At 39.5% G+C, this 24,417-nt stretch overlaps 1 protein-coding gene across 5 annotated transcripts; it reads left to right on the forward strand.

The window, feature by feature from the left end:
• Positions 1 to 855: 855 nt before the first annotated feature.
• trpc4a (transient receptor potential cation channel, subfamily C, member 4a) lies at positions 856 to 24,148 on the forward strand. 5 transcript variants are annotated; one of them, XM_067491847.1, is made up of 16 exons: positions 857 to 1,719; positions 2,497 to 2,529; positions 4,948 to 5,177; positions 5,746 to 5,964; positions 10,097 to 10,237; positions 10,738 to 10,914; positions 12,157 to 12,357; positions 18,700 to 19,045; positions 19,688 to 19,827; positions 19,937 to 20,137; positions 20,239 to 20,360; positions 20,588 to 20,783; positions 20,881 to 21,075; positions 21,391 to 21,432; positions 21,807 to 21,896; positions 22,545 to 24,148. In XM_067491847.1, the coding sequence occupies exons 3-16, from the start codon at positions 5,019 to 5,021 to the stop codon at positions 23,244 to 23,246; spliced, it is 2,931 nt and encodes a 976-aa protein (XP_067347948.1). In that variant the 5' UTR covers positions 857 to 1,719; positions 2,497 to 2,529; positions 4,948 to 5,018; the 3' UTR covers positions 23,247 to 24,148. The 5 variants fall into 5 exon arrangements, with proteins under 5 accessions (XP_067347951.1, XP_067347948.1, XP_067347946.1 ...); XM_067491845.1 differs by lacking the exon at positions 2,497 to 2,529; XM_067491848.1 differs by lacking the exon at positions 2,497 to 2,529 and having other exon boundaries at positions 857 to 1,634.
• The last annotated feature ends 269 nt before the right edge of the window (positions 24,149 to 24,417 follow it).

Consider the following 24,417-nt stretch of genomic DNA (forward strand, 5'->3'; position numbering starts at 1 on the left):
CAGAGGGAGATGTTCTTTTTTTATGTTGGTACAGTATTTCTCAGTATGAATTTTGACCATATATAGTACTTACTGTAAACCATTGTAATGAAGTCAGATTTAATAATGCTGAGTAAATACACTCTATTGGAATGATTATCTTGAGTATGCGAGAAGGTCCAGACGGACCAAATATAGACACTAACCCATAACTCCATCAACCAATCCACACAAATACATCTTCCAGGATTTGCAGCCGCGCAGAGGCAAACATTGAGTCATCATGTATCCAAACATGTGTCCCAAGTGACGTTTCACTCTATTTGACATGCGGTTCAAAGCTCTTCCAACACAAACTCGCCCACTTTAACGAGGAATGAGTCCGAGGAATGAGACACGATAAATATGTCAGAGGACATTCAACCCCATTACACACTACTAGGAAGAGTTTACAGCTGACTTGCAAGAGACAGAGTTATGTTGGCGTCTTTGCCGGAAGTATAATTAGTGAACTGATAACCTGTTAGAAGAAATTAGTGGAGAACCTGTGATATATAATTTGACTCCAACACCAGGTGGGTTCAGTGCGTGGCCCGCTGATAAATTGAATGGATGGGATCTTCCCATATGCATTTTCTTCCATATTTTATCAAATGCTACACGTGGTTTCCCTTGTAACAGTTAGCTATCGTATTATTCCATATTGAACCAAAGCTTTACTTATGCCAGATTTCGGGCTGTTTAAAGCAAAAATATTTAACATAGTGTTTCATGATTTAAACCATCGACGCCATTCATCCAGTGTTTGTCTTTTCTGTACTCTGTTCTCTATGCCCTACCTTTAATAAATACAAGTAGAGCATTGTGCTTTTACACAGGTGCATCTCGTGTCCCACGTTTGGACCATCAGTTTCCACTGCAAATCAGAAAGTTGTTAACGGTGCTCTTTAAAAATGCAGCACTGCCCTTACAGTATTCTGCAACAAATACAGCTGAACAGGAGACGGGGATTATGTCACAGTGTAAAATGGGATTTTCATTAGTTTGAAGAGAGGCTGGCTTTCCTTCTGACTTGCTGGTTAGGATGCTTTTTGCCTTGTTGCAGTGCCACAGTTTTCAATGCGTCTCCAAGTGCGCACGACCAATCTGCAGCGGCGCTCCGCAGACTGCCTGCCAGACATCTGGCTGCTCTGGATTTATTTTTGGCGGCGTTTATTTTCGCTAAATAACCCCCAACAGGTGCATAAGTCGATTTTGTGAGAACATTGGTGGAAGGACACCCTGGGGAATCTGGACGCGATGCGGAAACAGGTGTAATCCACCGAGGAAACTTGGTTGTGGTTTATTTTCGTCTCCAGTGTGTGTTGGTGAGCTGAATGCGGCGTGCGCCGGGCTGCGTTTTTTGTCCAAATAAGACCGGATGGAAGTCGTGATCAAAACTGACCGAATGTGGATGTACAACAGGAGAACTGTAAAGTCTCCAAAAACGGAAGGGCAGAATGCCGACTAGACTAAAGCCCAATACAAACGAGGACTGGCATTAAAAGACAACAAAGCTTCAACAAGCGGGGTCTTCACGCAGATTCACACTCCGGTTTTCACTATTTGCGGATGCTCAGTGCAAGTTGATGGGAATTATCTTCAAAGCTCTACAGGTCTGTTTCAGTCAGTTTTTAATTTTATTCCAAAAGAAGCAAAGTGATCTCCCTGAGCGAAGTTCCGATGCCCAACATCCCAAAGGTCAGTTATTTCAGTCTACAAGAAAACGTACATATTACTGGGAGCCTTTGGGGTCCCTCAGCTACTGAGGAGGCAGCCCAGCATCTATAAAGAAGAGACCTTTCTCATTTTCACAACCACTTCTATTTTTATCCACGTTGGTCCTCTGGATCATTTCTCGCGCACTCACACAGAAATAAAAACGTCAAATCTCACCTGCGACTAAATGCAGACGCTCTGCACGGTAGGGAAATGTCTGACAGTTCACACAAACCCGGTAATTAGCGAATGCTGACAATTAATTTGCACCCAATTTACTGTAATTGTAAGGACAATACAGTGTTCACCGTGGTCTGCATTGTACTGTCTAGTCTTTGCAACTTCAGGACTAAAAAGGCATTTTGCTTATCATAGCATTTTCTCTGCTGCTGCACTTGATTACTACAGAAAGCCCCTTGCACAGCAGGCTCTGTGGATACACGCAGCAAACATCCACGGATTCTCCTGTCCTGGACTTTCTGCATGTTGGGTAATCTTGTAGCTTCTGTATTTTGTGGCAATCTTTGTCAACTCAGTGTGTTGTTCAATACGAAAAGACCAAATAAGGTTGATGCCATAAAGAGCAAATTTGATGAAGTTGACGTCAGTGATTTAGTACATTTTAAAACCTCACACAATACATATAAAGTACTATTCTTGTGTGCTTCTGAATAGTGTTGAATGTAATTATGTAATATATGTTTTTTAAATATGTCTATTTTATTAATAATTGTGTTAATTTCCTGTTTATTTTTGAAGAACAAGAACACAGAATGGTGCTTGCAAGACATGGTAATAAAATGTATTACTTTGGTAACAGTTTAAAAATCAACTGCAGTATTGGAGTTGATTTTTGGCAGGAAGATCTACTTTTACAGAATCACAATAAGATGCCAAACAAGCAAAAAGTTACTGTGCCAGCAAAGAAATGGGCAGAAATTTCAGGCCTAATCAGATAACACCGCACGGTGTCCTGAATACACTTCAGTGTTTCTAAAAGATAGAACTAAAAAGAAAACATATAGTTCCAGTACATAGTACTCACAACCCTCCACGTGGAATCATGGCTGATTTACCTAAAGTTTTTGACAGAAATGTTTGACTAGACTATCGAGAAATCTATGACTCCTCCAAAGGAGTTGAGCTTCAGTAGCTGAGGAGGGAGAGACTGTACATAGAGCAACTTTTATCTGGGCTCCTCACCAGCAGAGAGTTAGTTAGCTGCTACAAATCTAGTGTCATGACTAAAGGAACTTCTTCTAGTTGACTTCAGTTTCTTGCAGCTGCCTTATGGCAAGCTCTGAGAGCTTTTTTTCCTCTTCTCACTACACTGAAGGTGGGACTGCTGAAGAACAATTTTCGTACCGTATGTACAATACATGTCTCTCCGATCTCGGCTTGAAGCTTGCAACTCCTGCAGAGGAGTCTTATGTAGATGTATTGGTGGACTCCCTCACTAGTCTCATTCTGGTGCAGTAGCTCAGTTTTTGAGAACGGCCTGCTCTAGGCTGATTTAAGCGTGTGCCATAATTCCTCCAGTCATTAATGATGGATTTAACTGGACTCCAAGGGATACTCAGTGACTCTGGTATGTCCTTGAATCCGTCCCCTGACTTCTGCTTCAGTAAGCTTTTCAGAGTTGCCTAAAGTGTTCATTTTGTCTTCATTAAGTAGTTTTTGTCCAGGATACTGATTCAGCAGTCACTGGACCTTCTAGGTACAATTGGACGTAAACTACAATCCTCTAAACACATTCGTTTCACCTAAGTGAGCTCCATTTCACTAAGTTTGAGACTCCAACTGGCTGCATCATGGTTTAGGTGAGATCATTTAAAGTGGGTGAACACTTTTGCAATGAGTTATTTCAGCACAAGCAATCCCTATTATATTTTTAATAATTTGGACAATTTTGTAGATATTTGTTTTCACTTTGACATGAAAGACTCAAAAAAACCTAAATGAAATCAACCATGATTCAATTTTGTGACAAAATAAATACTTCCATATGGGCTGAATATTATTTTTAGGAACTGTGACTAGGATTTAGTTTCTTTTTAACAGAGCTGGGTTGGCTGATTATGGCAACAACATCACAAATACAATAATCTTCATAACTAACTCTCAGCAATATAGACAATGAGCAGAATTGACAAAATGTTGAACTATTCTTTCTAAATGTGCTAATTAAGGATACAGAGGATTCGGCACAGCACACATAGCTTGACGCATATTGATAAAAGAAATTGCTGTTTTTCTCCTTGTACTTATAAACTAATTAGGCTGCAGTGAGTATGTTAATCCACTCATTATTTAGTGGATAGAGACACAGAGCAGTAATGGGAGACAGGAGCACTAACTACAAAACACTTCCACTTCATCTTATTTAATGTTTTTGCTCACCTGTTTTATTCTTGTAGCTTTAAATCCTATTAAATGAATTGGGGATGTAAACACAGCCAAACCATTGTGTTTACATTGTTGTGCTTATGTTTAACTTTGAACATACAGCACAGATTTTCGAATGATTTTATTCCTGTGGCTGCATGCGTGTAGTCTGAGAAGAAGTGTTATCTCATTTTTAATATCAACATGCGACACATAACAGGTTCCTAATGTTCCTATTAGAATTCTAAACACTGGTCCCTCATCTTCTATTCATGCTAAGTATTTTGTTATTGCAGTATGTTTGTGCAGTAGCTCTTACTCATGCTAAACTCCAGACGCCCAAGATCTTGACCATTACCTTTAAAAAGTACAGCATCCCTGTGAAGGCTTGATTTGGAGAAGCTGCTAACACAAAAGTGCCGGAAACATCACTTCTACTGTCACCAGGCAACCACCGACTGCCAATCACTTACCAAGCATTACTAATGATATTAGCCGAAGCTATTAGTAACTTGAGATTTAAATTCTTATCATCCATTTCAGCTAAGAGCCTGACTGTGTATCATGATTTGTCTTTGCTGTTGAGCAGGAGCAACCACTGCCAACTTTCCTTCTGTTCTCCTGGCTTAGTTTGGATTTGCCTGACAGATGAACAGAGAAAACAGTGCAGTAATGCGAGATGTTTCTCTGCTTAGTGTTTAATACTTTTAACATTTTTCTGCTTGGTGCGTTTGTCCAAAAGCTGTGCAAGACCCATGATACTAACTACTGTGTGGAACTTGGACTCCAAAGCAAAGCAATAAATCATGTCCCTGTCCCTTCTAGGGTGGACTTCTCCCATCTGGCAGCAGCTGTAGCAGTGTTAGCAGGGTGCTGGTGAGCTGAAGCCCAAGGAGATGTCACAGCTGTACTACCGGCGGACTGACAGCTCCTCGTACAAGGACCGCATCCCACTTAGAATTGTGCGGGCTGAGTCGGAGCTGTCGCCTTTGGAGAAAGCGTACCTTGGAGCAGTGGAGAAGGGCGACTATGCTAGTGTCAAACAGGCCCTGGAGGTGTGTAAGCTTGTGTATAAAAAGAAAGCAGAATGGATAATTTGATTAGTAAAGGGATGAATGGGTTACAGCCACTGAAACTAAATTATGGATGCACGAATGAATGGATAAAAAATTCTTAATCTAATTGGATTGATTTGGAAGAAGATTAGAGGATTTATGGGTAATACATGCAACCGTGATGATCCTGTACTCGTTTCCAGCAACATCTGGGGCCTTTATTCACCCTGACAAGTGTCAGGCTATTAGTAGACACAAGATATTGCTTGAGAGCAGCTGTTCTGTTGTACAACAGTGTCTAAAAAGTTGAAAATTAAATTAAAAAAATAATTAATTATTGAGCATTATCAGAAAATAACTGCACACAATGCAGTAGGCAGGTAAAAGGAAAATCGAACTGCTGACAATTTGGTCGGCACTGTTAACATTTGTGTTTCCATTCTGAAATCAATTTTTATTCCATTTCAGTGTGTATTTTGCGTCCTAATCAGTGTTATGCTTTTGAACCAAGTCCCAGAGTAGCACTTAAAACAAACGCTGACTTTAAATCACAACCTCATTTTGTCAGGAGGCAGAGATCTACTTCAAGATCAACATCAACTGCATCGACCCTCTAGGCCGCACAGCTCTGCTGATTGCCATCGAGAACGAAAACCTGGAAATCATTGAACTCTTGCTGAGCTTTAACGTTTACGTGGGCGATGCCCTGCTGCACGCAATCCGCAAGGAAGTGGTGGGAGCTGTGGAGTTGCTGCTAAATCACAAGAAGCCAAGTGGCGGCATGCAGGTAAGGAAGGGGGGGGGGGGGGGCATGGGAGAGGTCTTAAATTAAGAAGGCTTTATTCTGGGGGGGATGCAATGAGAAAACTCGGGTTGTTGACAATCGTTGCAGCCAAATTGTGTCATCATGTTTTGGTAGTTTGGTGTCAATTCGACTTTTAAAAAGTTTTTCTTTCCATTTAGCTCACAATATATAAAACTGTACAAATGCACTGCACCTTACACAAGGTGTATTGTTCTTCATTAAATGTAAAAAGAATAATTTACATAATTAGATAAATTGGTTTAATGAATAAAAACTTCCTGATCAGTGAAGCCAAACGTTTCTGCCTTAAAAACAAACTGCATGTGGACCACAGTGGGCCACATGCCAAGTCCCAGGAAGACTTTTAGATCTAACTGAATGATAGAGTGCAGTGTCAGCTGCTAAAATACTGGCAGTCATTTCTGTATGCTTTTGACTGGAGTTCTTCATACCATCCAAAATAATTGACCCAGTATTGTTGGCAATAACAAAAGCTGACACTTCAAAAAGCTGCCTTCATAAGCCTTTTAGAAAAAAGAAAAGGTCTAACAGAATACAAAAGAGATTTAATGAGTGTGTTCACTGAGGAAAAAAATAGGATTTGCCGCATATTTTATTCAGTTTTTTAAAAAGAGGTCTTGTAAAGATGGAGATTAGTTGGAAATGCAGCACTGCTGTTCATAAACAGAGCCCTTTTTCTAGTGAATGAGAACTGCCTGTTTAGAACTTTAATCACTGTAATCAAAAACTAATAGCGTTATTAATTTCAGATTGGCACCCTATTTACACTGATTGCTCTCCACTCAATGAGAGTTTTCACCACACATGTCGGAACACACATACAGTACATCCTGTTTATGGCTTCCCTCTCAATCTATTAGCAGTACTACAACACGAATCAGAAACGAGCACGTGCTTTTGGCTCCAGTGATCAACTATAGGTCAGAGGCACACTTGTTTTGTCCTGTCACAATCTGTGCATTTGGCTTTGATATCATAGAGCAAAATGCTGTAAAAGGAGAAAGTGAGAAAGAAGCAAGCATTAGGGCAAATCAATTATTGCTTATTAAATGGATGTGTGGAAATGAGACACAGGCTGAAACAAATCAGTCTTAACCCTTTCCACTGTAGCAGCCACTGTATTGGCTGCTACATTTCTTCTTAAATGTCTTCACAACATAGTGCTTCTCCCCATCACAAATAGTTCGCTCCAGCGCTACCAAGAAGGGCTCATTGATTATATTAAAAGGTTTTTTCAAAAAAGTGCATCCTATCTGTGGCTAGTGTCCTTTCTGAGATTTATTTGTATGGAGGTTTGTTTTACGCTCTGTTGATTGTGGGCATTTGTCTTTTTATTTTGCAGAATGTCTGAATGATATGCTTGTAATAATCTTGCAAGTATTGTGGCCTATTTGTTTTCCGCCTAGGAGAGCTCTGGATATCAGCGTTTTAAACGGCTTCGTGTATTATGCTCTGAGTACAGATATCCATCTGTCACTGCTGGGCCTCAGTGTTTTGCAATTAAAAGGGCCTTTGGGTGCTTTTGTGCTTTGGTTTTTTTGGGGCTTCTTTCTTATCATAGTCCACATTTAGCTCATTGTTTTTCCGGGGCACTGTAACCTACATAGAATGTGCATGTATAAGGGAATCCTTCTTCTTCTTATATATAAAACACTGAACGTGAGAATTCACAAAGACGTTCTGCAGTGTCGTTCAAAAATAAAACTGCGCACTGCCCTGTTTTATACCAGCTTTATCTAAACATTTGTTATTTTGTAGGATGACACATGAAAACTGTGGGGAGGCTTAGTGAAAACAAGAGCAAAAGCACTCTGTGATCTGACATATTTCACACCCATCAGATGCTAATGTTGAATTTTTAACCAATCTGGTGATGGTGGATGCCGGATTCTATTAAGAGTAACAAATGTACATCACATGAACGAGTGGGCTATCATTTTGTTGCTTTTCTCCACTATTATCATAACTTCACATCTACCAGCCTGCACTCTTCCTGCTCCATGCTTGGGCACAGGCCAAGGGTGTTTGATGTCGATTATTTGATGTCCCTCCTCCCTCCATGTGGAGAACAGAGTATAGAGCTTATTAGATCAGCCTCCTCTGCAAAACATGACAACTCTCAGACATAGCTCTCTGCTGCTCTTTGGAGATGATGCTGCACTGTGACTACTCTGAGAGCATTTTTGTTAATATTATTAATAAAATGTCTTTAGGATACAAACATTGCAAAGTGCACCAGACATCACCCAACTTCATATTTAGTATCCTATGCATTTTATCTTTTTTTTGAAGAAAGAGATAGAGTTTTTTTTTTTATTATGAGAAGAGTAAATAACCAGATATTACTGTTAATCAACTATTTGTTATTATACATGTTTTGGAGGAACAATTCACATCAAAATGTGTCCTAACGACTTTTTGTTGTGTCCCTTGTCACCTCACTTTTCAGCTTGTTACTGTGTTTTATTCCTGTGTGAGGACACAATATAGAACACCGAGTAGCCTGGGCGATGACATTGATCTGAGAGATCAATATCTGAGAGATCAATATTCTATTGTTCGTCTTGTCAGTACATCAAGCTTTCTGTACCTTGAGTCCCCAGTCTTCCAACTTATAGTTTGGTGCAAAAGCTTGCATATCCTAATTTTGGAATGACGAGTGAAGAGTGAAACAACAAATTTGAACAACAAAATGTTATTGTTTAATATTTAATATTTAATGGCTTGTATGAGGATTCAAACTTGACTCTAAACTTAAACCAATAATGATGCACATTCAGCTAGTACAAATGTACTTTCATCATCACAAATAACAAAAATGGTCAAGAAGAGTATAAAAAACTAATTATTACAGTACAATATTTAAGTAAAATATTACAAATTATATTAGTGCAAAAGTTCTTATACTCCTTGATAAATGTATTATTAAATTAACTATATTTTATAATAGGTCTTAGGTTTTACTCATTTGTTTTGCAGCTGGGTTGGGTTGAGGGGAAAAGTTTGCTTTAAATTTATACTAATCCTGTTGTCATGGCTACACTAATAAACACTCTAAAATACAGTAATAAATACAGTCAAGTGTATATAATTTATGCATACCTGCATAAATAATTAAACAAATAAACAAAGAAAAATACATATTTATACAAATTCAGCATCTATTTTTAAACAGATTAGCAAACTACATTTAGATAATATCTTTAAATCTATGGAACTATGTATGTTTTTATCGCACTATGTTCAAATGGACGACACAGTTAGAGAAACACACAATGTGTAAACACTGAGGCCATAATTAGGATTTCATGTATAATGTATATATCTTTCACACTAAATTCAATTTTCTTTCCACTTTCCTGGCTATTCCTGTGTGACATAGTGATGCTTTTTCCCTCACAGTCATCTGAGCACCTCTCTCTCTCTCTATATATATGTGTGCGTGTGTGTCTGTCTCTTCCATTTCTCTCACCACAGAATCAGATAATAGGCTTTCAATTAAAATAAGTCAAAGGGGCCAGCTTACTCCTCTGCAGCCCACGGTCATGTATCCCTGCTGAATGACACGGGAATAGCAAAAGGGCTTAACTGGAGTAGGTGATAAGAGGCCTAGGTGAAATAAGGCTCTATCTGAGCATAATGATTCCCACTGCAATGTGTGAAATGCTTTTTAAGCGATGGCCTGTAAGCTTTACAGGGGCTTTGATGTGGATAGGAATTTTTTTATTTATTTCTTTTTTGCTTTTTCACCATTAAGGACATTTATACCTTGCTGGTATTTGACTAGTTTTTACTGCAACTCACCAAAGCCCCTAACAACTGTTTTTTTGTTTATCTTGCTTGTCACTTTTAACTCCATTGTAAAGACCTTTGAACTGCACTCTGCAGTGAACAGAATGTCTTTCAGGCTTTGTGTTTCCCCAAACCAATTACGTCTTTGCTCTGAGCATGTGACTTAAACCTGACAGAAGGGAAAAAAAGAACTCTAAATTGGCAAAAAATTTCAGCCAAGGCCAAATGTACTGCTCTGAGAGCTTCATTCAGCATAATGAATGTGTGATTGAAGCCTAACTTCTTTCGTTTCCCCTGAAAGGTTCCTCCTATCTTATTGGACAAGCAGTTCTCTGACTTCACCCCTGACATCACTCCTATCATCCTCGCTGCACACACTAACAACTATGAAATTATCAAGCTTCTAGTGCAGAAAGGTGTGTCTATGCCACAGCCACATGAGGTGGGTAAACCAAATGTTTCTCATTTTGCGATGTAAATTGTTAGTGTGTTTTGTTGCTATTATCAGCTTAAAACTCCATATCTTCCAAATGTCAACAACTGTTCGGGGAGTAAACAAAAGTCTTGTGTACTTCTTGATTAGTCTGCAGCTTTCACATTCTCCAGTGGGGGTTTTGAAAGTATTTCTAAGCCCAGAAGGTCTGAGTTCTACTGATTTTCTCAGTCAGATCAGATAATACAGAAGATAATTAGTTTTAAGTCGAGCAGCATCTTATAGAGATCATTTTTAAGCCCATACTCAAAAATGATCAGTATTTTCTCATAAAGTCTTGTTAACTTTTTAAATAAATTAGATTTTACATTTGTTTTGTTAAACTCTTTATTTAAATAAATATGCCCACAATTTCCAATGACATCACACCGCACTCCTCACATAGCTTTCTATTACTGAACACAGACAAGCCTCTTTTACGTGGGTTCATTCTTTGTTTGATGTTGCAGGTGCGCTGCAACTGTGTGGAGTGTGTGTCTAGCTCTGATGTTGACAGCCTACGGCACTCGCGCTCACGCCTCAACATCTACAAAGCGCTGTCGAGTCCGTCGCTAATTGCACTCTCCAGCGAGGACCCCTTCCTTACTGCGTTCAGGCTCAGCTGGGAGCTACAGGAGCTCAGCAAGGTCAGGACAGCTAACAGTGGAGTGGAACATCATGATCTCATAAAAATAAAAAAGAATCATTAACTAACTGAATGCTGCAGTCATTTACATCTAAGTGCCCTTTCATTATACCATAATGTGATCTGCAATGGCTTGTAAATTTCTTAGGTAATTATTTATATATCTCATTAATATATATTGGCCTTGGTAATAGTCCAAATAGACTAGCCTCAGATGTGGAAATTCCCAGAAATAATTCCTTGCTGTCATGAAGTCCAGTGAATTAACTCCAGGACTTAATTTACTCTTGTCTTCAATTGCTTTTTCAGACTTTTACTTTTGTAGCCACTCTTCCACGCGTTGTGTTCCCATCGGGCATTCCGGCAACTTCACAGACCTCATTAGTTCTACTTGTTGTCACCTGTGCCCCGGTCTATTTAAACAGATCCTTGTTGCTGTTATGTTCCTGAAGAACACCAGCTGCTCTGTTCTAGCTGCCTTTGGTTCTCTGCACTCAGTTTCTCGTTGTTTTGGTCAATGTTTATTTTTCTCTCTGGTAATTATTACCAAAATACCTGTTCTTACATACATGTGCACACCTCTGATATATTATTTACGTCTGCTTGCCCCTGTTTAGTTTTCCTTGGTTTGTCGCTTTGTTTGTGTTTGTTTGTGCTCGCTCTACATTCCCCTTCCTTGCTCATGTTAGTTTCTGTGGTTCACTTGCCATGATCCTTGTTTAGTTTCTCACATTCTCCTTGTGTTATTTGATCTAATTCTGGCTCTGCAGCATTGTGTTTGCTTGTGTCGTAGTCCTGCCTTTAGTTCAGGTCAGTTCTGTCCTCCCTCCTGGACTGATTTTTAGTTAGCTATTTGCTATGCATTGTGTTGTTCAATAAACCCATTATTCAGTACACCTCTCTTCCTGTCTTTTACTTGGGTCCACTCTTATACACAAAGTCTGGCACCTTGCCTGCTATGGGTCAATGTATTTCCAGCTCAAACATTAGTGTTTAATTTAGTTTATTGATGCGATGCCTTGATTAAATACCTGTAAACAAGTGTGAAGCTGCTTAAATAACAAAATAGTTGGAGCAACTGTACTGGCTCTGTAGTGTGTAATTACTATTTTGACATACATTAACTTCAACATTTTCCCTGATATAATGATTTACATTTCAATTCCATTGTTCTTTTGGAGCTATCCTTCTTTATTGATACCTTTACCTTCTGTATGCACTCCATCTATGCTGGATCTTTCAGGTGGAGAATGAGTTCAAATCCGAGTATGAGGAGCTGTCTCAGCAGTGTAAACAGTTTGCCAAGGACCTCCTGGACCAGACAAGGAGCTCCAGAGAGCTGGAGATGATCCTCAACTACAGGGACGATATCAATATATTGGAAGAGGAGGGCAACAATGACCTGGCAAGGCTCAAACTAGCTATCAAGTACCACCAGAAAGAGGTAAACATGATAAAATTGTACATATTTATCACCATATTAATGCTGGTCGTATATCAATCTTGTATTCAGATTTAGGTTTTCAGATTTCCGCAGGTTTAATCAGTAGCTTTCTGAGAAGATCATATGACAGAGGTTGAAAAACAAAAGCAGTGTGAGAGCTATAGTTTCAAATCTGTAGTTAATTCACTCACATCTGTTGGCACACTTCCACTCTGTCAAGTGAACTTGGCCCCTCTATCACCAAACAAAGGTGGGAGAGCCAGACATGACTGTAATAGGATGGGTTTAGCCTTTCAAAGCCTTTGTGCAATATGTTAATTTCTTTTTTTCACAGATTTCCTTTCCTCTGCTATTCTTCTTTGTGCTCTGTTCAGTAGTGTTTGCACCATTACCTACTGTCCAGCTTGCTGTTAGATTTCACATGCCCCAGGCAGCATTCACTGCATGTTGTCTGAGGAGGACTGCCAAGCTTTTGCTCTTAGCTGACACTTTGTCTTCTCATAGGTGTCACTGACGACCAATATGAACTAGTGTAATGATGTTAGATTCTTGCCAAAAGTTGCTGGATGCTGGTTTGTGTAGGATGTTGTTTGTTTTTGCTGTGACAGCTGACACAGATGACAGAGAGGCGGGTTTTGATTCAAAGGTGTTACAGCTGTAAGGTGATACTTGGGTCCATAACAAGACTGTATCTAATGATACAGCTACTGTTTTTAAATTAATATGTAGAAAGCGAGGAAGCAAAAAACAATTTCTACTTGTAAAGTTTCATGCAGAACATTGCATGTATGGTGTGTGTTTGCAGGATTGTGTGTTTTTAATTAGGACAGGATTATTACCTTTACTATGATTTTTCATTTTCCTATTGAGCTAGTGTGCTGTTTTATTCCTGAATTGATTTTAGAAATATATTTAAACTAAATGTGTCTTAATTATGTTTAAATCATTATTTAATTACTGTGCTGTATATATATTGTACACTTATTTTATGCTTTTGCTTCTGTGTGCAAATAAACTAAATAAACTAAATAAACTATGACTCAAAAAAGTAAAAATATATAGTTTATAAATAAATGTGTGCCACTGCTATAAACATGACCAGTAGCACATACAATCATTACGTAGAGCAGTGTCTAAAAATTATGTAGCACTTCTCCCTTCAAATTTTTGTGTGTTCAAATCTCTGACTAGTTAATTTGTTTGGGCTGTAAGAATTGAAATGTGTTTACTGTACACTGAATTTACCTGGTAAAAGCTGTGGAGGAATGGAAAGGGATAATAATAAGAAAATCTAATGAGCAGTGAAATTAGACATTTTTGGTTTTTTTAATGAAGGATGTAGCAAGTCTGATTTTGATAGGCTTGCTCATTTATTAGATAGCTGAAGGATCCCTCAGGCAAGTAGAAAAGTATTAAAATGAATATTTCAACGAACATTTTTGCTGCCGGGGATAAAGGTAAAGGCAAAATGATGTGGAATTGGTTGTATTTTGCTTGGAGCACTGCCTGGTTGTCAGAGCAGCCAAACTTTTTGGAGGCGTATTGATTTATGATGCTGCTGTTTCCTCCTTCATCATTTGAGTTGTTGCAAATGGAGACACGGGTTGGCAGATAAGCCTGTCAAGTCACAAAAGGGCAATTGGGAGCTGTGCAAGTGCACAAATAGACACGATGATAGATAATCTTAACCCAACCTTTTTAGGTCTTTGGCAGTAAGTCTTTCATTGCGCAGACAGTAAATAAACATCCTCTGCCATGACTGTCCCCCTCACACCTCCTCTCTCCAGTTATGTCCCAATATGCCCTTCACCTGCATCCTATTTATAACACCCTTCAATTGTACTACAACTTTGATGGAGGTGTCTCATGTTGTTGGTAATCATCCACCCAGCTGCCCTTTTCAAAAGATAAATGTCCAAATTACAGTGCGGCAAAAGCTTTGTTGGCCTTATTTGCACAATTCCAAACTAGTTTTAACTTTGTCCTAAAATCAAGTTACATCTTTGTGCATTCATATTTTCCCTCGTTAAGTTTAGTCTATAAACTGCCTATCTCCAAAACAAAATGGTGATTTCCAGAAGTGAAATAATCTTATTAATTTATAAGATTGTTTTCATGTGTTTTGGAGTTATTTGTTTGTGGTAGTGCAGTTTTGTTATTTTAGCTTCATAGTACTCTATGATTAGTCTTGCAAGAGAAGCTGCATGAAAAAGGAAAAGGTCTATTAGCAGTTTAGCTCAGTGAAGCTGTGGCCCTATACTGCAGCAACATTTTCCACTGTAGTGTGGAAAATTTTCCCTGTGATGGGAAAACGACACTTGTTCAGTTTATTTGGCAGATGTAGTTACAAGGATTGCTCGTTGGTTGTGATGGATGATCTTTAAGCCAGACAAGTTTTGGGTCCCTGTGAGGGACCGCGGGTTAAGTGGACACACTTGGTTGGATTGGAAAGGCTCATTTGACAGTTTTTTCAGAGTAACAGTTATTATATTCAGGACATTTTGTCTGTGATGTGATCACCACTTATCTCTTTCAGCAATTTTGTGCTCAAGCACTTATAATTGCCTTGCCATTCAGCATCAATGTGTGTTTTTTATTTTTTTATTTTAAATAATCCTGGCTGGTGATGTATTCCAGTGAGTCACCAGGAGCCTGATTTTGACCCTCAACCGAACAAAATGTGGTCATTTGCGATTTTGTACTTATCCTTGCATCTGTTGTGTGTTTTCCAGTTGTTGCTGCTGTGCTCCCAGGGTTTTTAACTGCAATTTAAAATGGTCTGAAGAGACATCTCCACAGGCCTCCCGCCTAAAGAGCTGAGCTAACGGAGAAGTCTGTGCTTTGATGCCGCGGGTGGCCAAATCCGATAAATATGATCCATAACACATACACATTAAAGTGCCAATTATCCCCTCTGCCTCCCTGAAGGTTTCGACAGTGGATTGCTCTCATTTGTACTGATATACTTTCCAAAATATAGGTGAATACATTGAAGATTCACAGTGCGAGTAATAAAAGACCGTCTCTTTAATATTTCAAAAGTTCAGAGGCGCCAAGGGAAACCTTTCAATTTCAAATGCAGTAGGTTGACGTTGCCCCCTTGTGAGATCATATAAAAACTGCAATACACTATTTAAGTGTTTTTAAAGTCTCCATTAAATTGAACAATAAGTATTATGTAAGGAAGAATTGATAGCACCTAGTGGTTTTTAGTAATTTAAATAAATGTATTTAGAGAGAAGGCCATTTGTTGATAGTGTTTGAAATTACTCTAGGAACACATTTTAAAAGTGGATATATTCAGCCAGTGTTTCATCTCTGCTTAAAGTGTCAGACAGTGTGATCACAAGTGTGTGTGTAGGTTGACTCAGAAATACCCATCCGTATCAATTATTCATTTGGAAGTTCATCTAGAAAGTCAAGGTTTCAAATTTTTTACAGATACACAGTCAAAATTGTACACCACACTATCCTTTCCATGTAGGAGTCAATGCAAGAAAAGGGCTGGGAGATGGCTTCATTCTCCCTTTGAAAATATTTGAAATGACAAGTTATAGTTTTCATAGCCACATGTATTTCAGCTCTTGGCAAGAGACGAACCAGTTACAGCATATCCAGCTGTTCTGTGTGTTGTGACGAGTAGTGTTTGTGTCTTTGCGTGTCCGGGGAAAATAGAGAATGGCTCCTGTGCACATTTAACTATGGTAAGGCCACAGGGGAGCTTGTCTTCATAGTGCTAGAAAGTATCCTCACTTGGCCACTCACACAGTGATAAGCACCTTTCTGGCGTTTGTGGACAGTGGACTGTGGAGAGAGAGAGGCAGTAAAGGTGCTACAACGACACTTTCCCGACTGGAGTCTGTTTTGAGTTGTGTGAATAAGCCACCTAAGGCAAATATGACACTTTGCTACTGTTCAGTATTGGAAGTGATGGTGACAAACAAAGGCAAGGTGCCAAAACAGAGGTGTATGACCTGTTGAGATTTTAACCACTAAGGAAACAACATTGGAAGATAAATTTCAGGATAAGAAAGTTTGTATAAATAATGGATCTTAATATTAGATAAACACAATTGCTCTTAGATAATGTTTCATGGCTAATTGAGGCCAGTGTATGCAAATTCGTTACTTCTGTTCATGAAAACTTTGGACAAGTATATTAGCATGGATGCATTTCCTAATTACAGTGTTGATTATCTTAATTTGAGACCTCATTAGCATCCCTGTCAGTGTTTAATATGTCATAGTGATTAAAGCAGGACATCAGGCAGCTCAAGTGCCTCTTGTTAACTGTCATTAAGTAGGAGGAGTGTTCCGACAAGTAGTGTAAGATGCGAGCTAAACATTAAGTCCTCTGCTCACCTGTGCCTCCAAAAGTCCAGATACCTTCTGATGGAACAGCTGTGGCAATATGATCAAAGCGTTCCTTGAGTAGATGGAACAATTCTAGTATCTAAAGCTGCCGCAAAATATAAATGAGGTAATTATGAAATTCAGAGTCTGATTCAGTCTTCAGGGGCAACATATGGAGTTCAGCTGTTTTGCCTATAAAAGGCTCAAATTCAAAGGAGACATATGAAAAGTCAACAAGAGCTTTTTTTCCCTCTTGCCCTTTAGTCTTTAATTGGAACATATTGGTTATACAAATAGTGGTTAGCCGTATCTCTGATCATTCCTGTTATCGTAATCCTCTCTTCCTTTCCTTTGTTCTGTCTTTCGTTTGACAAAAGAAAAGGAATTCCTCTTCCCCTGCACTCAAGCGTGAAATTGGTCACCCCGGTCCCCATATCTGCATTCCTCTCCAGTTGTGTTGGTAATACTTTAGCTGAAGTATGGAAATGTGAGGCATTCTACTCCACACCCTGACGCAGATAGGGATCGCTGGTTCCCATGGTAACGAGGCTGCAGTGTTGGTGAATTGGCACCCGCCGGTGCCAGTCGACACTTTGACTCTGTTTTAGAGCCTCAACGTGATATTTCACATTGTGTGTGCCTGTGTCTCATGTGTGCTCATGCTGTAAAACAACTTTGTTGTTGTATTTACTTACAAAAGTGCATCCCACATATCTGTACATTACCACCAGAGACTGTTGAAGGAGTTTTAGTTCATTCAGTCGAAGCAGCCCCACAGCACAGCTTTAATATTTTGGATTTATCAATCATGGTAAAAACTGTACTTTAAGAAAAGATCACTTTTGTTTTTAAGTGTTTCATAAAACAGTTAGGTGCCCATGTGAACACTAAACATGGTATTTCGTACTGTAACTGCTCCTTCTGTTAATACTGGTCACAAAGAGATTGCTTCTTAAAACCCTTGGCAAAAAAGGGGAAAAAAATCCAGTCCTCCATCTGTGCAAAGAAAATACTACAATGTTTATTTGAGGACAAAAATGGATCTAACCTACCAAATTAGTCATAAGTGGATATCTTCCAAAGTTGCAACAGTGTTCTGTTCTCTCTTTGGGTGTTCCAACTTTTCTTTGAGTGAGACTCAACAGGGAAACACAAAGAAGTGATTTCACAGTGAAAAGACTTCAACTTACAAGAGATCCACTTGATTTAATGAGCTCACACCACTTAAGCCTCATTTTAGCTTCTGATACACATTTACATACACATATTTTCACAGTACTGAATTTTGGATCACTTTAATTGAAATGGCTTTAAGGAGGACTTGCACAACCTTTTGGAGGCACCTAATAAATTATTCTATTAACAGGAGGAATCTTTACATCAGGTGGTCATACTGTTAATTTAAGAGAAGCTGTAACCCTGTAATAATTACAGGATGGCTTTAACTGAGATTTCTTTATATTTCTCTTGTGTAGTCACAGTATGATCCTATAGAAACATAAAACAAGCCAAACAACAGGAAACACAGCAAAATATTTCCCACATGTTCATTTATGCTCCGAATACATTCAGTCATTTCTGTCATGGCTGAGACGCACATGTGGACATCTCAAGCCAAAGATGATCCCCCAGTTTCTTGACGTGTTGTTTCACTCTGCTCACTGCTGTTGGTTCAGCCACAAATTGAAATCCTCCTAAAATCTTGATGTGTGATTACACTTCAATTTTGACACCACCAACACATCCTACTCTTCGGTTTGTGCAGTATGCTCTAAACTGGAACTTGCTGCATTTGCTAATTCTGGCATGTGTCTACTGGGACATGATGTTCTGTGTAAAACTATGAAATGTCCTCAGGCTGAGCATGCTGTCTCCCAGCAGCCATACATGCTGCTATCACAACTTAGATTAAGAAAAGTTCTTCTGAGACATTTTTTTTTTAAGCAGCCCAAAAAGATGAAAAGTAATCTCTTGTTTTATTTCTTCAAGTTTGTAGCTCAGCCAAACTGCCAGCAGCTTTTGGCGTCTATGTGGTATGATGAGTTCCCCGGCTGGAGGCGGCGCCACTGGGCAGGGAAGTTCGTCACCTGTGTCTTCATTGGCCTCCTCTACCCCTTGTTTGCTGTCTGCTACCTCATCGCGCCTAAGAGTCGCTACGGTCTCTTTATACGCAAGCCCTTCATCAAGTTCATCTGCCACACGTCGTCATACCTGACCTTTCTATTCCTGCTGCTCCTGGCCTCCCAGCACATTGTCACCACAGAGCAAAGCAGGCAGGACAGGCAAGGCCCCGCACCAACCGCTGTGGAGTGGATGATCCTGCCCTGGGTGCTGGGTGAGTGAAAGCAATGAGGACAGGGGTTGTAAATGGTCATCATGTATAAAAATAACACTGTGGCTACTTGACGAGGGCAAAAGGGCAAAATGAGAGTTCTCATCACCCACTTTGAAAAGTTTGTTTATAGCCATTTTATTAATTTTATAAAGATGTGGCTGGATGTTATTTCGAAAAGTCATATATGAGCTCACTCCTTATATTTATCTATGCTTGGGATGTGACAATATGGATGGTCCATCACTACATATATGGCTGGATAGTGGAGTCAAGGGAAAGTGAAAAATTAAAACAAATATATGTGGTAGATTGCCAGACTCAAAGTACCACTGGGCCTAAATACAGAGACACTGGCTCTTATCCTTATTAATAAAATATGGAGATATTTTGCAATGCAAATTGCAATTTCTGATCTTTGTACTGATGATTCAGTCAGGGGCGGTTGATGCCCATCTAAGTTAAAAGTCATCTAACTCCCACTCACCTGAAGTTGTCTATGCAGCAAATAAGCCGAACCTTTTCCAGCACAGCCCCTACAGTCCTCAGAATAACTGAGCTATTTTATCAGTCACCTGCTAGAAAGAAGCACTTCCATGTCTCTATAATGACATGAACTGTTCAGACAAATCTCTGCAATTTTAGGATTCATTTGGGCAGAGATCAAACAAATGTGGGATGGTGGTTTCCAAGACTATGTCCATGACTGGTGGAACCTGATGGACTTTGTCATGAACTCTCTATACCTGGCTACCATCTCCCTCAAGATCGTAGCCTACACAAAGGTAACTAACCGTGAATACTATTGATCAATTAATTCTATCTATGACTCACGGTAGAAAAGGTTTCAGTGTGTTCTCAGTTTATTTGTTCCTCGTTCTTTTCCCTCTTCAGTACAGCGGCAGTAAGCCCAGGAACCAGTGGGAAATGTGGCACCCAACACTAGTAGCTGAGGCAGTGTTTGCCATAGCAAACATTTTCAGTTCCCTGCGCCTGATCTCGCTGTTCACAGCCAACTCTCATCTGGGGCCTCTGCAAATTTCTCTTGGGAGAATGCTGTTAGATATCCTGAAGTTCCTCTTCATCTACTGTCTGGTAAACAGAAATGGTAGAGAGAAGCAAACGTGGTGTAGGACATTAGTAAATACGAATATCAGTAATAATTGCTTCCATTTTGCACATTTATTTATCTCAAGGTCTTACTGGCATTTGCAAATGGGCTGAACCAGTTGTACTTTTACTATGAGACCAAGGCTTCAGATGAGAAGGGAAAATGCAAGGGCATCCGATGTGTGGAGCAGAACAACGCTTTCTCCACGTGAGTTCACATGAGTCTAAACTTGCTGGCATGTGTAATGTGGATGTGTAATGTTGTGAAAGCAAGTGGCAAAGACAGAGAGATGTGAGAGTTTGTCTGTTGCTGTTACGTGCTGAAAAATGTGCAAAAAATCTAGGAACACTTTTAGTACAATTTTAATTGTAAATGCATTGAATTAAATGCATTATGGAAATTATTTCCATCTGTGTGACATGTATCCTACGCAGATTGTTCGAGACCCTGCAGTCTCTCTTCTGGTCAATCTTCGGTCTGATTAGCTTGTATGTGACCAACGTGGATGCCGACCATCAGTTCACCGAGTTTGTTGGAGCCACCATGTTTGGCACCTACAACATCATCTCACTGGTGGTGCTTCTGAACATGCTCATAGCCATGATGAACAACTCCTATCAGCACATTGCTGTGAGCACAGATCTCAGCAATTATTGCAAAATAAGAGTGACGAATGGATAATGTATCAAAGGCATGTTTTTCAAATGTGCCCTAATCTTGATTTCAGGATCATGCAGACATTGAGTGGAAATTCGCGAGGACAAAGCTGTGGATGAGTTACTTTGAAGAAGGGGCCACTCTGCCGGCCCCCTTCAACATCATCCCTAGTCCCAAAAATTTCTGGTACCTGCTGTGTTGGATTAAGAGGCAAGTGTGCAAGAGGACAAACTCCAAGCGCCCAGAAAGCTTTGGCTCTCTCGGAGTAAGTCAATTTTCAAAACAAATCTAAACTAATCTCACGCAGGAATAGGAAAAGAGAATCTGGCTTGTTTTCACACTGAACTTTCTTTGCAGCTTAGAATAGTTTAATGTCTGACTGGGATAATAGAAATTTAGTTTAAGAGCAGAAGTCTTAAATATTGTGTGCTCCATCACCGTGAGGCCAAATGTACAGGGACACACACAGCAAAGGTTAAATTCAATTTTCAATACTGTGGACAAGAAGATACTTAGCTTTTTTCTCTCATTTCCTGCTCTCGTTCTAACTCCTTCCCTCTGGCATCTGATGTCTCTACAGAGACGAGCTGCAGAGAACCTGAGAATAAATCATCAGTATCAGGTAGTTTCTCTCAAAGGAAGCTAAAAGATATTACTGTCCTTTACTAATGTGTGTGTGTGTGTGTGTGTGTGTGAGGGGGGGGGTCACACACTTGCACTTGTGCATGCAAGTGTGTGACAGTTCACCCATTCTGCTCTTTGACTGCTTTCTATACTTTCAATTTCTATCTGTCAGTACAAAAGACCTAAGAATTACACTCAGTGGGATTTCCCATTTGCCCTCATCTCCAGGGGGCTATTGTATTATTTTTGCTAGAGGAGATGGAGCTTCAAATAAGCATATTTGTAATGTTCTTTCTGACTGGTTGCTTGAGTATTGAAATGACATTTTCATTCACGTTGTGTTCAAAGACATTTATTCTTGTACTGCTGTAGGAGGTCCTGAGGAATTTGGTAAAACGTTACGTGGCCGCCATGATCAGAGATGCCAAGACGGAGGAAGGCCTGACTGAGGATAACTTTAAGGTAGGCTCAGGTCCTAGTAAACCAGAACTGTACAAGAAACTAAATATTCAGACACAATTACTCCCTGCTGCTGTAGCATTTAGTAGCTTAAAACAGGAACAGGGGGTGGCCAGGGGTAGCACAGGCCCCACCAAAAATGTTTTTAAAGCTGAAAAGAGCAGTAAACATTCCCCTTGAATTCATTATGTCGATGGAACAGGCTCCAGATGAATGATAATGTTGGTCTGTGTCTGCTGTGTGTAAAAAATGTGCCTGTCTTAAAAGGTTATGCCATATGAACATAAACAATATGTGAGTTTTGCTTCTTCGGTTCGTTTCTGTTCTCTCTCTCTTTGCTCGTTCTCCAGATCTATAGAAGACTGAATTAAATTTAGTTTTAAGTCAGCAATATAAAATGGCCTTTTTAAGTGCATACACAAAAAAGTATTGACCCTTGGCTTGCTGAGGCATTTTTTGTCAGCGGTTATTTGATTTTGATGCTTTGTTAGAAAAATAAAGTGCTCTATCATTACGCTATGAATTAAAATGTATCCACTTAGTACTGACTGAACTGAAATATAATCGATACTCTGCAGCCTCTGGGACTGGGTAGTTGAAAAGCATTAGTTAATGTACCAGGGGAGTATACTCTATGCTTTGCTCTTTCAGGAGCTGAAACAAGACATCTCCAGTTTTCGTTATGAGGTGATGGGCATGATGAAGACAGGGAAGCCTGGTCTACAGGTAGCAAAAGCCAGTGGCAGCTCAGTGGAGTGCAGTCTTGTTTACCCTAATTCCTCACTTAAGGTTGCATCCTGCTCTCAGAGCAGCCAGGTGAAAAGCAAACTCAACCGTTTCAAAATAACCACATCTATCCTCAAGCAGGGCGGTTCTACAGCTTCACCCAGGCCACCTGAAGCCTCCAATGGTCTGCCTAATGGACTCTGGAACCTTGTTCCTGATGAGAGCTCAAGTGAAACGTCAAGCCAGAGGAGAAATTTCCCCAAAGACATTAGTGACTTTGGCTTGTTCCAGAAACGCCACTGGGGCAGCAAAGAAGCCACGTCAGGTGCAGGAGAGCTTTCCAGAAGGATATACTCTTTACCAGAGGTAGCAGGAGAGTCAGAGAGCTCTGAGAGAGAGGAGCAGAACAAAGAACAAAGTAGAGGTAAGGATGAGAAAAAACTCTTGGAAGGGGAAAATGTGGAAGAAGCTTCAGTTAATGAGGCACCTGAGGGGAACAGTGAGATCTCAAACAACAACAGCAGCTTGGAGTTGAATGGGCATGAAGAAACCAAGGAAAAGGACAAAGACAGTTTGAAATGCAGTGACCCTGCATGTTTGTCAGGTTTATGCAGCGAAGAAGCGTAAAATGTGATGACATCATGCTGGACTGAAAACAAAGAGACAATCAATGAGTGTCGAGTGAGAAATGCTGTTTCAGAACTGTACCTGTCATTGTTTGTCTTTCAAAGAGTCCAACTTTTCGAGGAATTACTAGTAACTACGAAACTAATGATCAGCTTTGATCCATGGAGACTCAGGGAGGCCTTTGATTTAAATGTTTCAAAACGCTGTTATATTAGCGCTGAAGATACGGTAAGTGGAGCTCTGTGGGAGAATCGCAAGGATTTAAATTTTAACTTAAATTAATGTTATCTAGTAGATGATTTCCTGACACTGATAATTTCATTTTTTAAACTCATCTCTTTTGTTTTGCCCTTATTTGACATGTGCCCTTGTTTTCAAATTATCCATTTTTCACCATATCTCTCTCTACCTCTTTTCTGCTTTATCTCCCCCTCCTTATCCCACTAGAGCAATACATGTGTTCTGTTTTAGACTCGACTCTGCCTTATGCTGTCTATTTCTGCACTTTACATTATTTATACTGGCATTGCAAAATATATGAAAGATGTGTCGAGGTCTGATCATGCAACAATAACCCTGTCAATGTTCTTCTATGCAAATATCTGGGATTCTCACTGCTGTGATGAGGACGATTGTGTATTTAACAGTGACAGGTATTGACATGACAGGTATTCTCAGCTGTAAGGAAGAACATGGCTGACTGTCATTTAAAATAAAATGGCATATTTACGGTGTGAACACAGCCTATCAAGCATTTACAGCAACATAATATTCAATTGTTATCACTCTTATTGAAAATACACTTTACAGCTGTTTTTAAACCCGTATCATTAGATGTCATTTTGAATGAATGGTGTTTTAGACATGAAACCGTAGATCAGAAATAAACATATAAATCTTTACTTTGCTATTTTTTTTCTTTTGCTCAGTGAACATTGCAGACACAATACTCATATAATATGCTGTCATGATAGGGCAACACAGTTAACTTTTTGCTGTCAGTATTTTATTTCGAGTTAGTTAGTAATGTTTTCTATAAGTCTGTTGTAGTCACTCATTCACATTCATTCCCTTGCTTCCCTTGTCTTTCAGTGATTCTAAAATAAACATTCAACATTGAAATAGCTCCAACACATTGCTAGGTGGGAAAAAAATTACAATAATTGTTCGT

This window comes from Channa argus, chromosome 22 (assembly GCF_033026475.1).
Source record: "Channa argus isolate prfri chromosome 22, Channa argus male v1.0, whole genome shotgun sequence".
Classification (NCBI taxonomy): Eukaryota; Metazoa; Chordata; class Actinopteri; order Anabantiformes; family Channidae; genus Channa; species Channa argus.

Excerpts from the sequence above, each read along its gene's own strand:
- trpc4a (XM_067491847.1), top strand. The coding sequence starts at position 5,019 with ATGTCACAGCTGTACTACCGGCGGACTGACAGCTCCTCGTACAAGGAC. Across the intron at positions 10,238-10,737 it reads CTATGCCACAGCCACATGAG|GTGCGCTGCAACTGTGTGGA; the intron begins GTGGGTAAACCA and ends TTGATGTTGCAG. Across the intron at positions 19,828-19,936 it reads AGATCGTAGCCTACACAAAG|TACAGCGGCAGTAAGCCCAG; the intron begins GTAACTAACCGT and ends TTCCCTCTTCAG.